The sequence below is a fragment of the Mustelus asterias genome, chromosome 19 (assembly GCF_964213995.1).
Source record: "Mustelus asterias chromosome 19, sMusAst1.hap1.1, whole genome shotgun sequence".
NCBI lineage: Eukaryota > Metazoa > Chordata > Chondrichthyes > Carcharhiniformes > Triakidae > Mustelus > Mustelus asterias.
In genome coordinates, this window is record NC_135819.1 from 40,395,377 (window position 1) to 40,414,517 (window position 19,141).

General features: G+C 44.3%; 1 protein-coding gene across 2 annotated transcripts in view; it reads right to left on the reverse strand.

The window, feature by feature from the left end:
• Positions 1-16,850, reverse strand: part of ntf3 (neurotrophin 3) — a 43,712-nt gene extending 26,862 nt beyond the window's left edge. Inside the window, exon 1 of one of the 2 annotated variants that reach the window (XM_078234705.1) lies at positions 16,781-16,850. In XM_078234705.1, the coding sequence (XP_078090831.1) occupies positions 16,781-16,798 (18 nt within the window). In that variant the 5' untranslated portion in view covers positions 16,799-16,850. Of the gene's footprint in view, positions 1-12,596; positions 12,702-16,780 lie in introns of those variants that run through there. The other variant, XM_078234707.1, reaches the window with a different exon arrangement.
• Positions 16,851-19,141: the final 2,291 nt, after the last annotated feature.

A 19,141-nucleotide genomic window follows, 5' to 3' on the forward strand; every position in this document is an offset into this window, starting at 1 on the left:
GGCAGTAAATGCTGGCCAGCCAGCGATGCCCGTGTCCCACGAATGAATAAAAATAAACAAAGGCTGCAGCATGTGGGAGCTCATGGATACTGGTGTTATCCCGGGCAAGCACATCTGCAGTAAGTGTTGGGGGCTTGGGGATCTTTGGCTCAGAGTCAGTAAGCTTGAGGCTGAGCTGCACATACTGCTACATATCGGGGAGCGAAAGAAAGAAAGAGTTACCTGAAATCTTTATTTCAGCAGACAATCAAACCCTAAGGATAGGATCTTCTGGTTTAGAAAGTGGTCAGGGACAGAAGGGTGTGACTGTAGCTGAGGCAGGTAAGGGAGCACAGAGGGCAGGAATGCATCAGTGTCAACTTCTATAATTGTCCAACAGGTCTGAGGTGCTTTCACCTTGTTTGAATCATAGAAATCATAGAAACCCTACAGTACAGAAAGAGGCCATTCGGCCCATCGAGTCTGCACCGACCACAATCCCACCCAGGCCCTACCCCCATATCCCTACATATTCTACCCGCTAATCCCTCTAATCTACGCATCCCAGGACACTAAGGGACAATTTTAACATGGCCATTCAACCTAACCTGCACATCTTTGGACTGTGGGAGGAAACCGGAGCACCTGGAGGAAACCCACGCAGACACGAGGAGAATGTGCAAACTCCACACAGACAGTGACCCAAGCCGGGAATCGAACCCAGGTCCCTGGAGCTGTGAAGCAGCAGTGCTAACCAGTGTGCTACCATGCCGCCCCGAATGAGAGTGAGGGCTGCAGGGTGGGTGAGCTGACTGGCACTGTGGTACAGGATGCCATTCAAGTGGTGGGAGCACATTGGAATGTAGTGATAGATGGGGATGGTATAGTGAGGGGGATTGACACTGCAGCAAGGAGCAAGAGTCCAGTTAGCTGTGTTGCCTGCCCAATGCCAGGATTCAGGACATCTGCTCAGGGCTGGAGAGGAACTTGCAGGGGGAAGAGGTAGGATCCAATGTTTGTGGTCTATGTAGGTACCAACGGCATAGATAGGACAAGAAAGAATGTTTTACATTGTCAGTGTGAGGAGCTAGGCACCAGATTAAGAAGCAGGACCTCAAAAAGGTAATAATTTCTGGGTTACTACTTAAGCCATGTGCAAATTGACATGGGGAAAATAAGATTAGAGAAATGAATGCTTTTCTCAAGGATTAGTGTGGGAGAAGTAGGTTCCAGTTCATGGGGCACTAGCACCTTTACTGGGGAATGTGGGATCTGTACAGCTGGGATGGTCTACACCTGGGGTTGATGGTCCAGCGAGCCACATAACTAGGGAAGTAGAGAGAGTTTTCAACTAAAATAGTGGAGGCAAAAGAACAAATTTGTGAAGATGTGGTAACCAAAGAGTAGACACAAGGCAACAAAGAAAGGTAATAATGTGGGAAATGATAAAAAGACTGTGATAGGAAGGAACAGAGAGTACAAATCTAAAAGTAGATCAGCAGAAAAGAGCTAGCTGAAGTGAACTGGCAAATATGCTTGAGGGGTAGGTCAACAGATGTTCAGTGGCAGACATTTAAAAGGATATTTCACAGTACATAGAATAGACACATTCCATTGAATCACAGAATCATACAGTACCGAAGAGGCCCTTTGGCCCATCAAGTCTGCACCAGCACACAAGAAACACCTGGGGGCAGTTTTCCCATCCTGCCAGCCACGGGAATCATAGCGGGCAGGGAGCAGACCATGCAAAGGTCCACTGACCTTGGGTGAGGTTTTCCAATCTTGTGGTGAGTGTGGCTGGAAAATCCCATCCTTGAACTCTCACCTCATCCCAATTACCAGTACTTGGCCCATGGCATGTCATAACATTCAAGGCTAAGTGCTCATCCAGGAACTTTCTCAAGGACTTGGGGCAACCCGCCTCTACCACCCTCCCAGGCAACGCATTCCAGACCAGCACCACTCTCTGCGTAAAAACATGTTTCCTCACATCCTCCCTGAACCTCCAGTTCCTCGCCTTGAACCGATGTCCCCTCGTGAATGAGAAAGAAATATTCCAAGGGGAGGGTCCATCATCCGTGGTTAACTAAAAAAGCCCAAAACAGTATTAAACTTGAAGAAAAAGCATATATTTGTGCAAAGACAAGTGGCAGATTGGAAAGAATATGAAAAACATCAAAGAATAGCAAAAATATTGATAAGGAGGGGAAAACTAGAGTACAAAATAAAGCTAACCAGTAATATAAAGACGGGCGGTAAAAGTTTCCACAGATATTTAAATAAGAAAAGAGTTAACAAAGTGAGTTGGTTCTAAAGAAAGTGTGTCTGGGCAACTGATAATGGAAAGTAGGGCTATTGTGATGGAATTAAACAGGTATTTTGCATTGGTCTTCACTATAACAGGGAAATCGATGTAAATCAGGAAATGGAAGGGAGGCAGGAATGCAGGAAAATTACAATTACCAGGAAGTGGTATTGAGCAAATTATTGGGTCTGCAGATTGACTAATTCCCTGTTCTGGATTGACATCATCTGAAGATCTTAAAAGGAGTGGCTGTTGAGATATTTTATGCATTGCTTTTAATTTTCCAAAATTCCCTAGATTCAGGGAAGGTTCCATTAGATTGGAAGATATCAAATGTTACTGCTTTATTTAAAAAGGGAGACAGAAAGCAGGAAACGATAGGCCAGTTAGCCCAACATCTATCATTGGGAAAATGTTAGAAGCCATTATTAAAGATATGATAGGGTGGGGCACTTGGAAAAATTCAAGGCAATCAGATTTGATTTGATTTATTATTGTCACGTGTTAGTATACAGTGAAAAGTATTGTTTCTTGCGTGCTATACAGACAAAGCATACCATTCATAGATAAGGAAATGAGACAGTGCAGAATGTAGTGTTACAGACATAGCTAGGGTGTAGAGAAAGATAACTTAATGCAAGGTAAGTCCATTCAAATGTCTGACAGCAGAAGGGAAGAAGCTGTTCTTGAAATGGTTGATACGTGACCTCAGAGTTTTGTATCTTTTTCCCGACAGAAGAAGGTGGAAAAGAGAATGTCCAGAGTGCGTGGGGTCCTTAATTATGCTGGCTGCTTTGCCGAGGCAGCGGGAAGTGTAGACAGAATCAATGCATGGGAGGCTGGTTTGCATGATGGATTGGGCTACATTCACGACCTTTTGTAGTTCTTTGCGGTCTTGGGCAGAACAGGAGCCATGCTAAGCTGTGATACAACCAGAAAGAGTCAGCCTGGTTTTGTGAAAGGGAAATTATGTTTAACCAATATATTGGAGTTCTTTGAAGAAGTCACATGTGCTGTGGTTAAAGGAGAACTGGTGGATGTACTGTACTTAGATTTTCAGGAGGTGTTTGACTGGGTATCAGATCAAATATTATTGCAGAAAAGAAAAGCTCATGGTGTAGGGGATTACATCTTGGCATGGATAGAGGATTGGCTAGCTAACAGGAAGCAGATGGCATAAATGCATAATTTTCTGATTGGCAGAATGTGATGAGTGGTGTGCCACAGGAATCAGTGTTGGAGCTTCATCTTTTTACAATTTAAATACATGACTTGACTGAAGGGATTGAAGGTACGTTGCTAAATTTGCTGATGACACAAAGGTAGAAAAGTCAATTGTAAAGAGGTCGTAAGGAGACTATAAAGGGCCACAGATAGGTTAATTGAATGGACAAAACTCTGGCAAATGGAGCACATTTGTGGGCAAATGTGAAATTGCCCATTTTGGCAGGAAGAATAAAAATGATCTTTCTTATCTAAATGGTGAGAGATTGCAGAGCTTTGAGGTGCCGAGGGATCTGGGTGTCCTAGTGCTTGAATCACAAAAAGCTAGTATATACAAGTATAGCATATAATTAGAAAAGCCAATAGATTGTTTATTGTGAGGGGAATTGATTACGAAGGTGATACTTCAGTTGTACAGGGCATTGGTGAGACCACATCTGGAGTATTGGGTACGGTATTAATCTCCTTATTTCAGGAAAGATGTAAATGCATTAGAAGCAGTCCAGATAATGTTTACTCAACTAATACCAAGAATGGGCAAGTTGTCTTACAAGGAAAGATTGAAGAGATTAGGATAGTATACACGAGAGTTTAGAAATCTAAGAGGCAACTTGACCGAAACCTTTAAGATCCTGAGGGGTATTGACAGGAAAGGTGTGGAGAGGATGTTTCCACTTATCAGAGAATCAAGAACTAGAGGTCACTGTTTAAAAATGAGTTGCTCATTTAAGATAAGGATGAGGAGAATGTCTTTCTCTGAGGGTGGTGAGTCTGTGGAACACTCTTCCTCAAAAGGCAGTGGAAGCAGAGTGTTTGAATATTTTTGAGGCTGAGCTAGATAGATTCTTGATTAACAAGAGCGTGAAAGGTTATTAGGAGTAGACAGGGAAGGTGGCGTTGAAGTTACAATCAAATCAGCCAGGCTGGGGTAGCACGGTGACACCACTGCTGCCTCACAGCTCCACTTGGTGACTGACTGTGTGGAGTTTGCACATCCTCCTCGTGTCTGTGCGGGTTTCCCCCGAGTGCTCCGGTTTCCTCCCACACTCCAAAGATGTGCAGGTTAGGTTGTTTGGCTGTGTTAAATTGCTCCTTAGTGTCCAATGATGTGCAGGTTACTAGATTGGCCATGCTAAATTCCCCATTAGTGTCCAAAGATGTGTAGGTTAGGTGAATTAGTCATGGTGAGTGAGTGGATTATGGAGATAGACTGGGGTGGCGGAGGGGGGCCTGGGTAAGGTGCTCTTTCGGAGAGTTAGTGCAGACTCGATGGGCTGAATGGCCTCCTTCTGCACTGTAGGGATTCAGTGTTTCTATGGATCTTATTGAATGGTGGCGCATGCTCGAAGGGCTGAGTGGCCTATTCCTGCTCCTGTTTTGTATGTTCGTATAATCCCACTAAACATAAGCATCTGCTACCTTTACCAAATTATGACCTTCATCAGCCTTGTGCTCATAAGGTTCAACTTCCACAGAACATACAGAGGCTAAAGAGGAAATGGAAGAAGGAAACCTGTAGCTCAGCAAGTCAACTTTCACCTCAGCGCTCAGTGTCACCCAGAATACCTGTTACAGAACCACTGAACCTCAGCACTGATCAGCAACTGAAACACAAGCTGAGTCATGTGTCTCGGTTGTAGATGGGGGGCGGGGGGCAATGAGGTGGAAGAAGAATTTCTCACAGAGGAAATCTATGACCATGAACCCTCGACAGTTACTCAACGATTACGACTGTGTGACTCTTGGGTGACAGAGGCAAAGAAGAGTGAACAAGTAGCAATTGAATGAGTAGCTTGTCTCAATACGCAATAACATGAATCACCTAATCATACTGCTGAAGCAATCATTTTTAGGTTCTTAGGTAGACAGGCCCTCGTGTCTCTCTGTACAACATTGCTGGCACCCAAACCATAGCCATGTAATCACCAGAATCTCTCAGGAATGTCGTCACTGATGTTGAAATAGTGGGTGTACATTGCAGTACATTTTAAAAATGACATTTTTAGTGTCCATGGAGACAAACTGGGGACTACCATACAAAAGACCCAGGATCTAATGGAGTTCTTCTGGCCTATACACATGAAATATCTGTGTTCGCCATTACAACTTAGCTTCCGGCTCGCAGATGGACTGGAGGAGCTGGGTTTACCTTCAGCTGCCACTGGGCTAGTTCCAGGCCCACAATAGGGGCAGACAGTGTTATTCCTGACACACTGACAGCTCCAGCAGTCTCTTATACATACTGGGAATTGGCCAGAGGAAAATTATGCTGAAGCCATAATCTTTCCTCTTATCAAAGGTTATTTTAAGCTCGTTTACAGGGAAAAAAAAGATGGCTCAGCTAATCATACATAAGAGGAAAAAAGAATTACACTGCATCACAGATTGCCAGTGTATGTAAATTAAATGTAAAACACTTTGAGATGATAATCAATACACCAAATGTAAAAAAAAAAGGTAAGTTCGATATTGTGGGCTCTTTAAAATGAAACAGTCCTGGAAGAGTGTCTGCCACAACTTTACATATTGCTCAGTGTCCGTTCTTCCACTGTTTTCATTTTGTAAAGTCAACTTATCCTCTCATACCAACTAACCATAGAACGATGGATTCTGCACCTGTGTTATTTCTAGATGTTTATCACGAGTGCTAGTAGGAAAACAGTCAGATGCAATAGATATTTTAGTAATTACACGTTATTTGCATGTTAATTAAGTAGATCACTCTCCAGTAAGAAAAGGAAGCGTAACACTGACAGATGCCTTAATGCGGAACCAAGGGTATAATGTGAATGAGCAACTCAAAGAATTCAGTTTTAGTAAGGAAATACTGGTAGAGAAATTAATAGGACTAGATAGTGACAAATCCTCTGGGCCTGATGATCTGCATCCTAGGGTTTTAATGAGGTAGCTGCAGCGATAGTGGATGCATTGATTTTGATCTTTCAGAACTTCTTAGATTCTAGAACAATTCCCAAGCAATGGAAGGTAGCAAACATAACTCTGTCATTTAAGAAATGAGGAAGAGAGAAAGTAGGAAACTATAGGCCAGTTAGTCTAACATCTGGAATAGGCATAATGCTGGAATCTACTGTTTAGAATATGGCAACAGGACACTTAGAAATCATCATCATGATTCAGCAAATTCAGTACTGGTTTATGAAAGGAAATTCAGGTTTAACAAATCTGTAGAGTTTTTGAGGAGGTAATCAGTGTGATGGACAAGGGGAAACCAATGGATGTAATGCATTTGGATTTTCAAAACACATTCAGTAAGTTGCCACACAGCAAGTCATTACACAAAGTTAGGACCTGTGGGATTGAGGATAATATATTAGCCTGGATCGAGGATTGGTTAATGGACAGAAAACCGAAACATTTTGGGTTGGCAGCCCGTAACTGGTGGGTTACTGCAAGGATCAGTATTTAGGCTTCAGCTACTCACAATTGACACACTGATTTTGGTGAGAGGACTAAGTGTAATAAATCCAAGCTTGCTGACGATACAAAGTTAGATGAGAAGGAATGTAATGAGTAGGCTCCAGAGGAGTACAGACTGGTTGAGTGAGTGTGCATGTTAATTAAGTAGATCATTCTCCAGTGATTTTTTTAAAGGAAAAATGAAGAAAGAGAATACTTTTTGATAGTAAGAGGCTGGGAAATGTTTGTATTCAGAGATTGTACATGTGTCACAAAGTTAACATGTACAGCAAGCAATTATGAAGGCAAATGGTATGTTCGCATTTGTTAGAAATGGATCAGATTATAAGAGTAATGGGGTCGTACTACAATTATACAGGGTATTTATTGGTGAGACCACAACTGGAAAACGGTGTTGGTCCCTTTATCTGAGGAAGGACTTGCTTGCCTGAGGGGGGGGTTCTGGAAAATGAGGGAATTTGCCTCCGGGAGATGGTTGAGCAGACCGGGCATATGTTCCCTGGATTTTAGAAGAACGAGAGGTGCTATATTTGACACATAACATTCTTAAGATACTTGACAGGGTACATATTGAGACAACAATCCCCCTAGTTTGGGAATCTAGAATATGGGGTCAGAATCTCAGAATAAGAGATCAGTCGGATGGGACAGCAATAAGGATAAATCTCTTCACTAAAGGGGTGGTGAATCTTTGGAATTCTCTACCCAAGAGAGATATAGATGGAATCATTGAATCCTACAGTGTAGGAGGCCGCCACTTGGCCCATCGAGTCTGCACCAACCACAATCCCATCCAGGCCCTATCCCCATAACCCCATATATTTACCCTACTAATCCCCCTGACACTAAGGGGCAATTAACATGGCCAATCCACCTAACCCGCACATCTTTGGACTCAGTAGTTGCTCAATAGTTGAGTAAATCAAAGACAGAGATCAATAAATTTGGAGTACTAAGGGAATTAAGGGATATGGAAAGAGAGAGGGAAGATAAATTTGAGGGAGATCAGTTATAATCATTTAGGAGGTGAAACAGGCTTAAAGAAATGGCATACTCCTGCTGTAGTTCTTATGTCTGTACATCCTGATGTTTGGAGAATGTTGCACAACTCAAAAGGCTGAGTCAGCTCCATCAGATGGCAATATCTTTAGATTCATCAGCATAATGAAACCAATGCACACTGAAGCAGGACCCCAGTTAGCTACTTGATACATCACTATGTCTGATCTTAGTGTATCCCCCAGTATTAAATGGAAGAATCCAATGGTGAACAAGTTTGACTTCCAGATTTTATATTGTGAATTTGCCAGAGGAGCTTTGAGAAGTCTAAGATCACATTCTGCATCATTTGCAACTTCCTGCACATTGCTCAACACAGCTGGCAAGTCTATGCTAATCAAAATGTATTTGGTAGGAGGAAGTGCAAAACCTGCTCATTTTGCGCTCTAACATGCCTGTGGCTTCCTTCTCCTGTCATTAGTTGTTGAGTAAATGTATGACAGCTCTAGGACTTTGTGATGGAGTGTTCAAATCTGATTGAGCTCATTTTACTCTTGTTTTATTATCACAAAAATTCTTCAGATCTGTTGTTCTCTTTTAACAGGATTTGAATAAAACTACATATATCTTAGCAAAATAAAGAGTTGCATTTATACATCTTATAATCATTTGGTAATATAGAACTTGAGCATTGCTGAAAATTTGCTGTCAAAATAGTTTTCTGTTGCTTTTCCATGACAACGCCTTTACCATTCAGAGTCCACCTGCCAACCAATCAGCACTCTCTTCTCATGCAGTATAAATTGTTGTTCTCCTTACTGTTGGTTTACCTTGCATAGCTGTTCTGATGAGTGCAAGATGAAAAGCTTTTGATAGCATGTTTCTTTTTTCAGCAATTTAAGCACATTTTTCTTGGTACAATGCCTAACGCTTCACAGCTAATTAATTACTTTTGAAGTAAGAACAGAAAACACCTGGAAACACTCAGCAGGTCAGGCAGCATCTGTGGAAAGTGAAACCGAGTCAGCGGTTCAAGTCAATGAAATTTCTGATGAAAGGCTATTATTCTGAATGGCTAAACTCTGTTTGTTTCTCTTTCCACAGACCTGCTCAATGTTTCCTGCATTTTCTGTTCCTATTTCAGATTGTCAGCATGCACAGTACTTCGCCTTTATTTAACGACTTTAGAGGGGCATTTGCTGTCAGTAAATGTGGCAGGCAGGCGACATGCAGTGAGCTGCCATGCGATACATAGCCAGCTGATCTGCTTTGGTCATGAAGGTGGGAGGTGAATATTGGTCAGGACACCAGGAAAATTCCATGCGCTTCAGCAAATAAGTGAAATTGAAAGGGTAGAAATTGTACTTTTTCTTTGTCCTGAGGCTTAGATTTCCACCTTTATACTTTCATGACCCGAAAGTCCCAGATGTGAGAGAGTAGAATTGAACACTCTATCCTGGGACCATTACAGCCACCTGAATAGGTTTAATGTCTCATCTGCAACTTGGTGACTCTGACAATACCGTGATCTGTCAGCATAGATTATAGTTAGGTTAGGGTGAATGGCAACTGATCACTGAAGAACGCATAGTTAACACATACAAAACAGCAGTCTCTCCACTAAAGCTAACTGATTAATTTCATAGGATCATAGAATGCTTTTGCAACTAAGAAATTAATTCACCCCATCATTCACGTGCTAACTCTTTTGCCAGACCATGCGGCATGGTGGGGCAGTGGTTAATACTGCTGCATATCACCAGGAACCCGGGTTCAATTCCCACCTTGGGTGACTGTGTGGTGTTTGCACGTTTTCCCCATGTCTCAGTGGGTTTTCTCTGGGTGCTCCAGTTTCCTACCACAGTGTTGGTTAGGGTGATTAGCAGCATGGTGGAAATGGAATGGATCTGGGTAAGGTGCTCTGTCGGACATTCTGTGCAAACTTGATGGGCCTAATGGCCTCCTTCTATACTGTAGGTATTCTATGAATTAGTCCCTCTTTCTGCATTTTTTTTGTTTCAAATATGTATCGAATTCTATTTTGAAAGTTATTATTGAATTTGATTTCATCAGAGTTTTGGACAGCATTTCAGATATACCAACTCATGTTGTTTGGCAAATTATCTTAAATTGGTGTCCTCTCAGTTCTGACCCGCCTGCTAACGAAAACAATATCTATTCTATTAAAATCCTTTGTAATGTTTAACATCTCTATATCTTCTGCCCATAATCATCAGGGTTCCAAGGAAGACAATTCCAGTTTCTCTGGTATCTCCACATAACTGAAATTGCTCATACCTGATACCATCTAGTAAATGTGCATAGCATACCATTAGTACATGATATGGCATTCTATCCATAGAAACATAGAAAACAGGAGCAGGAGAAGGCCATTCGGCCCTTCAACATTCCACCATTCATTATGATCGCTGATCATCCAACTCAAAAGCCTGATTCCCACCTTCCCCCATATCCCCTGATTTCCTTTTCCCAAAACAGCTACATCTAACTCCTTCTTGAAAACATACAATGTTTTGGCCTCAACTGCTTTCTTTTGTAGCAAATTCCACAGCTTCACCAATCTTTGGGTGAAGAAATGTCTCCTTATCTTCGTCCTAAATGTTTACTCCGTGTCCTTCGACAGTGACACCTGGTTCTGGACACCCCCACCATTGGGAACATCCTTCTCTCATCTACTCTGTCTAGCCTTGTAAGAATTGTATAGATTTATTTGAGATTCTCCTTTATTCTTCTGAATTCCAGTGAATATAATCCTAACTGACCCAATCCCTCCACATTTGTCAGTCGCACCATCCCAGGATTCAGTCTGGTAAACCTTTATTGCACTCTTTATCCACAAGATCATCCTTTCTCAGATAAGGAGACCAAATCTGTACACAATATTCCAGGTTGGCTTCACCAAGGCCCTGTATCCTTGCAGCAAGACATCCCTGCTCCTGTATTTGCTATGAAGGCCAACATAGAGGCTTCATTACTGCCCCTTCATGCTTACCTTCAGCAACTGGTGTAGGAGGTCACCAAAGTCTTGTTGCACATTCCCCTCTCTCGATTTATAGACACTCAGATAATAATCTGCCTTGTTATTTTTGCTACCAATGTGGATATTCTCACATTTATTCACGTACTGCATCTGCCATGCACACAACTAGTCCAAATTACACAGAAGCATCCCCCTCACAGCTCGCTCTCCCAGCCATCTGCAAATTTGGAGATGCTATATTGCAGGGAGATGATGCTGTGAGCGTGTTGGGAAAGTAAACTGTTCAATTCTATCAAATCGGGGCTGGAATTGTAGCCCAGTTCTCCATGTCAAACAAAAAGGGGCGGCACGGTGGCACAGTGGTTAGCACTGCTGCCTCAATGCGCCAGGGACCCGGGTTTAATTCCGACCTTGGGTGACTGTGTGTGGAGTCTGCACGTTCTCCCCGTGTCTGAGTGGGTTTCCTCCGGGTGCTCCAGCTTCCTCCCAGTCTGGTTAGGAGGCATTGGCCATGCTAAATTCTCCCTCAGTGTAGCCCAACAGGAGCCAGAGTGTGGCAACTAGAGGATTTTCACAGTAACTTCATTGCAGTGTTAATGAAAGTCTACATGTGACTAATAAATAAACTTTAAAAGTGGGTGTTGCAAAGAAGGGAACGCCATTTACTCAATGGTGAAATTTCTCAAATTGAGTGTTTCTGACATTGTAGACTGTTTGATGCCGACACGTGTGTGAGAAAGTTAAATAATCCCAGCCCATTCTGTGGCGAAGTCAGGCACGTGCCGGCGTGGTTAGAGAGGCAGTTGAAAATGATGAGAATGAAGCAGGGAGCACATGGTGAGCTGCCAGCAGCTGTGGTAGGGTTCATTCCAAGTGCGTGCCCCGCAGTTGGCGGGGGATAGGGACAACGTGTAAAATGAAGAGCTGCTAATGAAATCACATTGAAGGAAGAAGCAATGTCATTCTGTTTTCTGACACCTACCCAAATGTAAACTGATAAACGGAAGACATCGGGTAAGAGAATGTACTTGGGACATTTTGGGTCAGATCTGAGACAGAGATGGGTTGATTGGTCGAGAGGTGTCGCTCTTATGCAAAGAAAATTCAACTTGGAACAATTCCCCCTCCCTCAAGACAAAGTCCCCAAATCTTTATGTTAAATCAGCTCTTACTAGTACCCCCCCCCCCCCCGCCCCCCAATGGAATAGACTATAGTGGTAATTCTCAGCTGAGGGGGTAACACAATCTGGAGTCTCAAGATTGTGTTTTTTTAAAAAAAACTTTTGCTAAAAGTGTGTTCAAATTAAGTTTTTAAAAATCAGCCCAAGTCTGCTCTAATGGTTACGATTCACGTTTCTCTGTAGAATTAAGTCTGTTCTTAATCTGAATCAGTCCGGGGCAACTCCACAACATCACAGGCTCAAAATAAAACACAGTTGGAACAGCTTTTAAGTATTATGTTGGTTCTTACAGTTGTCCCTGGCCTTCTTCACCCTAAAACAACACCGAATGCTTCCAATGTTTTACATTCCCCATTTTCTCAATGTGCCTAGCACTCCGACAGGCAGCCAAAATGCTATGATAACTAACAAAAAATGTGATAAAAATATCCACTCTTAAAAGAAAGGTAAGCATCGATTCGCCAACCTGGAGTCAGTGTGTTAAAGGTCCATCATGAATCAGGCGAGAGATCCCATCTTCTCCTCAAATGATATCCAAGCAGCAATGAACCACTCTTGGAAAGCTCTCCTCCCATCATTGGGGCTAGAATGTTATCCGGAATGGCCGTCTCGGTCCCAGTGTACTCCACCTGCGAATCTGGTGAAGGCAAACTCCTGCCCTGGCCTCTCACACGCACTCCTCGCCTCTCTTGTACCTCCAAAGTTGCACTCTCGCACAAAATTCATACATTTTGTTTTGGAAATGGTCTTTTCAAACCTCAATTATGTGAATGGGGCGGGGTGGAAGGGAGGGGCGTGTTTAGGGGAGGATTTCCACAGGAACACGGAAAATTGTGTTTGTGTCTCTCCCCTCCATTCTCTCTAGCCTTTTGCTGTCCTTATTCAAAGTTCTTTCACAGACACAACCCCGAAAGTTCCCTCCCCCCGTGTTGAGTGTACGACACCTGGGCTAAAGCAAAATACTCTGCCACTTTTGATATACTCTCCAGCAGACTTGGAGCGGTGTTGGGCCAACCAATGTATGTTTTTGTTTCAATCTGTATCGACCCTGTAGTTATTCTGGCAAGATTGCAAATGGGGCTTCAGATATACATTGGGGCATAACTTATCGATTATTTCTGATTCAGCGCTCCCAGCTTGGAACATACCAAGTAGGAGCAAACAGCAATGGCAGTGGCATTCGCTACTCACGAACCACACTTGGAAACCTGTCCACCCATCATTGGGGCTAGAATGTTATCCGGAATGGCCGTCTCAGTCCCAGTGTACTCCACCTGCGAATCTGGCGAACGCAAACTCCTGCCCTGGCCTTTCACACGCACTCCACGCCTTTCTCGGATCTCCAAAGTTGCAATCTCGCCCCTCGAACCTGCTCCACTATTCAATCGCATTATGGCACGAGTTTGTATTTCACATTTCCATGCACCCCCCTCCCCCCGTAATAATTGATCCCCTGGCCTATCAAGAATCTATCTACCTCCACCGTAAAAGTATTCAATCGCCTCGCCTCCACTGCCTTCTGAGACAGAGTTTCAGAGTCACACAGAACTCTGAGGGAGGAGAAAATGCCCTTGTCGCCGTCCTAAATGGGTGACGCCCCCTAATTTTAAAACATCGGTCCTAATTCTGGACTCACCCACAACAGGGAGCATTCCCACATCCACCTTGCCTAGATCTTAAATACTTCAATCAAGTCGCCCCATCGCTCTGCCAAACTCCAGTGGAAACAAGCCCAGTCTGCCCAATCTTTCCGCAGAAGACAACCTCCTTCACTTGACACGGGTGTCATGGGGAATTGGGCACACGGATGCTAAAGCTGGTCCATTGAAAGAGTCATGATGTGGAGGTGCCGGCGTTGGACTGGGGTAAACACAGTAAGAAGTTTTACCTGGTGTTGTTTAAACTTCTTACCATTGAAAGAGATGAGTGGAATATCGCCTCCTTCCTGTTCATATGGGTCAAACTCCAACACACACTCCATTCACGCTGCGCTTGATTGGGAGATTCAAGAGTAAAAAAAATCCCCTGTGCTTTAGGAGTTGGACTTTGATCAGTGCGTTCAATCTGAACAGCCGTACCCCAAACCATCAGGGACTACTTTAAACTAGTGAGAAATTCAACCACCTTTAACTACTATGAGTTTAACCATCTTAAACTAGTGGGAAATTCAACCACATTTAACCAGTGTAAGTTTAACCACCTTAAACTAGTGGGAAATTCAGCCACCTTTAACTAGTGTGAGTTTAACCCAGTAGAATTCCAGGCTGACTTCAAACCTCATTTGGAATGTGCTAATCTCACTCCTCCCCCAGTGATAAATTTGAAAAGTGAGAGGAAAGTCTCGGATTGTCACCCTTTGCCTCAGCCTTTGCTCACGATTTTGCGATCTGTCGGTGTACGCGCTGTAATCTCCCGTAAAAATGACTCCCTTCCCAACGTGAAGTCACCCTAACCTTACCATTAAAAACCAGTCATTGGTTCTGTTTGGCGAATTGGACCTACGCTGGACTGGCCTGTGACTCAGTCTCGCATCTCCAGGCCTGTCACTCCACAGCTATCAATCCATGACAGCCTGTGGCTGATCTCTCCTCTGACTCCCCAGAGCACTGTGAAACATCCCATCACCAGGACTGCCTGACAACACGGGTACCACACCGGCTCAGAATGCTTCTGATGTGGGCCCGATGTTTTAACCGCGTGGAATGTATTCAAAAGTCACGAGAGGAGTGTGAGCATATTCCTGTGCTCCAATTTCAATGATTAATAGGCCGGGGAAGTCCGGTGTGTGTGGATTCAAACATTCTCTCCTGTCCGGGCAATCCAGGAGTCTGCCAGCTGTGTACCCAGGTACCAGTCTGAATCAGCTGTGCCAATGTAAGCGAGCTCTGATCCCCCTCATTCAGGGCAGAGTTCCCAGCTGTTACCTAAAGTCGAATGAAAGGTGCTCCAACGAATGATGTCACCCTCACATTCATGTTTACATAGCTACCAAATTCTGAAATGCTTCCAAAAGTGCAGCACGCAGCCCAGAACACAGCTCACTGCCTGAATGCAAATTGGGATTACCACGGCACGTTAACATCTAAGCCACCCTCAAAGACATGTCATGTTCAGTCTTGGCCAAGCATGTCCAATTTAGGATTAATTGCCAGAAATAGGATACGCAATTATTCCAACAGAGAGGAGGGGGAAAAAACCTGGTTGAAAGAGTTCGCCACCATATGTCTTACCGAGTCTACTTCCAGACCCAGCAACTCTCAGCTGAACCGTAAATGAATGTTAAACTCCTGGAAGAATCTTGAGCTGGTAAACTGTACATGTCCAACTGTACATGTCTAACGCTGTTCTCCACACAGGTCACACACGTTCAGCGAGCTTCTATCATAAATGTGGACCTAATACCGCTTCAGATAGAAACAGCCAGCCTGCATTTAAACCTGAGCTTTCATTCTTACTGTTCCAATGGTTTAGGGTGTTGTGGGTGCAAGTTTGCAGACTGGGTCTCACGAACTCTGGGTTTACTGAACAGCAAGGGCACAGAGTCCACCCACACACCCAGCTCTCTCTCTCTCTCTCTGGACTATCTGTGTCCCTGGCCGCTGCTGCTCTGACCCTGATACAACACTGATCTTACTCTGCAGCAAGAAAACAGACCAGACAACAACCAAGCGATGCTACAAACTAGTACTCAGATCTGTAGAGCGCATTCATCTGTTTACAATTCTATTTTTTAAAAAAAGCCTTAAATACCGTGCTGAATGCAAGCTTTATATGGTTGATATGTGTGTGAAATTGTGGTACCGACACTTGTTCTGTTTCTGTTGTGATCCCTTTCAAACTATGAAAGATGTTTTTTTTAAAAGTAAATAGTTGCTTTGCACTCAGTGACTTGCAGTGGGGAGCGGGCAGGAGCAGGCTGTCAGTGTTTGCAGAATTCCCTCCCCCCCCCGCAACAGCAGTCTCCCTCATTCTTTCTGTAGCTTTTTAGTTTGGCCCCCTCCCCACCCCCAGCAGAATGCTTCACGATATTTGGATTGCATTAATTTAAGGCGCGCTCTCAGACTGGGACGCTTTACAACAGCAGCGTTTTGTTGCTGGATTGTGTGTTGTAACAAATCCCCTGTTGTAGGTGGCTGCTTTGACCTTGCCCCCTCTCCCACCACCCGCCCGCCTCCCCTTTCCCTTTTCCAGCCAACCGGCTCGACCCCGGGATCCGGTGGCGATCAGTCTTTCCCTGCCTGTTCCAGCTCAGTTTCCCTCTTCCAAATTAATCTATCGCACAGGCACTTTCTCTAAACAGTCCCCCCCCCCCCCCCCCTCCTCTGTAATCAGTCGACACCCCCCCTCCTCTTTTTACTGAAGAATCTTTCTGTTGACCTAGTTGCTTCTAATCCACCCCAACCCTGCAATTTAAAGAGAAACTGTAGCTCCCAACGCTTTTAATGCAAACCTTATGTGTTTCTGCACGATCTGCTTTCTATATATTCCAGACGTTTCCAAGTGTTTACCATCTAAAAGAAACGCAACTGAAAACAAAAACCAAACATTTGCCCCCCACTCGATTCACTGTGCGTGAATTTCTCCCAACTTTTGCTACACTCTGGGCACATTCGAGCCAGACTTAGAGGCAGAAAAGAGCAATATTCTTACCGTAGCAGAGCTGACCATGGCATCCGTATGTATCCGTGGATGCACACCGACATGTAGGTGAAAATGTTGGTTAATAAAAGTGGTTTCAATGGTCTGAGCGAGCGATGGAGCCGAACTGGAGACGGTTCATCTTGTAACTGGGTCCCGGTGGCTGGAGGAGTGTGTGAGTGAATGTGTGTGAGCGAGAGAGATCTGGGGAATGTGCTGCTTACAACTAAGCAGTCAGATGGTTCTGTACTTGAAAGTATTAACACACACACTGCCGTGACCTTTCACGTTTAGCACCCCACACACATACACACACACAAGGGCCAGTGACAAGCTGACGCCAACCGCTGTCCTGGGTACTGATCCACCGCTCTGTCCCCCCCCCCCCCCCCCACTCCACACCCACTTCCTCTGATGGGGAAACCTTTAACCATCCCAGATCCGGCGCACAGAGAGCCCCGGCAGCGCGATCCAGGCGCGATTTCGTGGCTGCTGCGCCAAGGAGGAATGAACCAGTCAGTTCCCAGGCGGAGCGGGTCACCGGAGTGGAGGACGTGGCTCTGGAGCTGAACATGGAGGGAATGGTCATTCTCCACCCCTCCCCACCCCCCCCCCCCCCCCACACACACACACACACATATGTCCCACCATGAGAGCAACAATGCAGCTGCTTGGAGGAACTGTCAACCCACAGCAATGTGAGGACAGAACAAGCCTTGCCTCATTAACTTTACACCTCAACGTTGAAGGCGATAGAGTTTGGTCCAAACACGTAAAAAAAAGCCATTGACTACTTGTCTTTTTACTCTGTCAATTTTCTCCATCTTTCTCTCTCTCTCTTTCTCCAACTCCCTTTCTCTTTAGCTGTCTCCAGTTCTGTCGCTTTGCCCTCTCTATGTCTATCTCTCACTGCCCCTGCTGTAAGAGTTTGGGACAAACATGTAAAACCAATTATTGCCTATTTGGCTTTTTACTCTGTCTTTCACTCTCTGTCCATTTTCTCTATCTCTCTCTCTCTCTCTTTCTCCAGCTCCTTTTCTCTTTAGCTGTCTCCAGTTCTGTCTCTCTTTCCTCTCTTTGTCTATCTCTTGCTGCTCCTGCTGACCTCCGCCCCCTCCTCCCTCCTGGCACATTGAAGTCTTGAGTAATGGCAAGGAGGGAATAACTCTTCTCAATGATATGGGGCAGCAGAGTGGAGTGGTGTTTAACTTGTTGGTACAGTCACACAAACAAATCCCTCTCCAACGCTGCCATTCATGTCTAACGGAGCATTGCTCCTTTATGTTCTTGCAGTGGGGTAACTGTAATGCACTTTCTGCTTTCCTTGGGACAGCATTTTGTTTAAACTCGCCCATTTTACATCAGGAGACGCGAAAGGTAGATTGGTAAGTCCATTTAAATGACAACATAAAGTGTGATCATTATAAACGACCCGCTTCCTTCTTCACCTAGACCCAATCCTATTCAATTGGATGTTTCAGGCGCTAAAGGTCATGATAAGTCGGTTTCTGTACAGATAACATGTCATCAGAAAACTGTCTTTCCCTCGGTGCAAAGCAATTTTGGGCGCACTGGTGTAATTTGATAGCCCTGTTCAAGGACCAGTCTGTCTCCAGAAAGTTGTCTTAAGATCATTTAACCTTTCCAACAGGTGTCGTAAGGACTCCAACTTCGAGAATCTGAGGCAATCTAATACAGCTGCTCGAGACTTTGACATTTTTGCGAGAAAATGAACGTGTCACTGTAAAGCGGTTGGATCTCCAAAAGAGTGGGACATAATGGTTTAATAGTGCGAGGGATGCAATATGGAACACATGCAACGGGAAAGAACAGCAATGGTCGTTGTTTTGCAATTCCCCCTTCCCCCAACTCGCCCCCCTTTCTAAATTAATTCATGGAACATGGGCGTCCCTGGCTGACCAGCATTTATTGCCCATCCTCAGTTGCCCTTGGAGAGTTGAGAGTCAACCATGTTGCTGTGGCTCTGGAGTCACATGTAGACCAAACCAGATAAGGATAGCAGATTTCCTTTTCTAAAGGACGTTAGTGAACCATATGGGTTTTCCAACAATTGGCAATAGTTTTATGGTCATCAGTAGGTTCTTAATTCCAGATCTTTTATATTGAATTCAAATTCCACCATTTGCCGTGACAGGATTTGAACCAAGGTCCCCAGAACATTAGCTGAGTTTCTGGATTTGTTGCTCTTGCGATAACACAGCTAGGCCATTGCACACCACCACCACCACCAAACCGCTCCCCCCCCCCCCCCCCCCCCGCCAAACACTGCGGTCTGATTGGAATGAAAGGGGGATTGCTTTGTGAAATCAACTATTTTTAAAAATCTCTTTGAAAGCCAATAAGGAAAGTGGA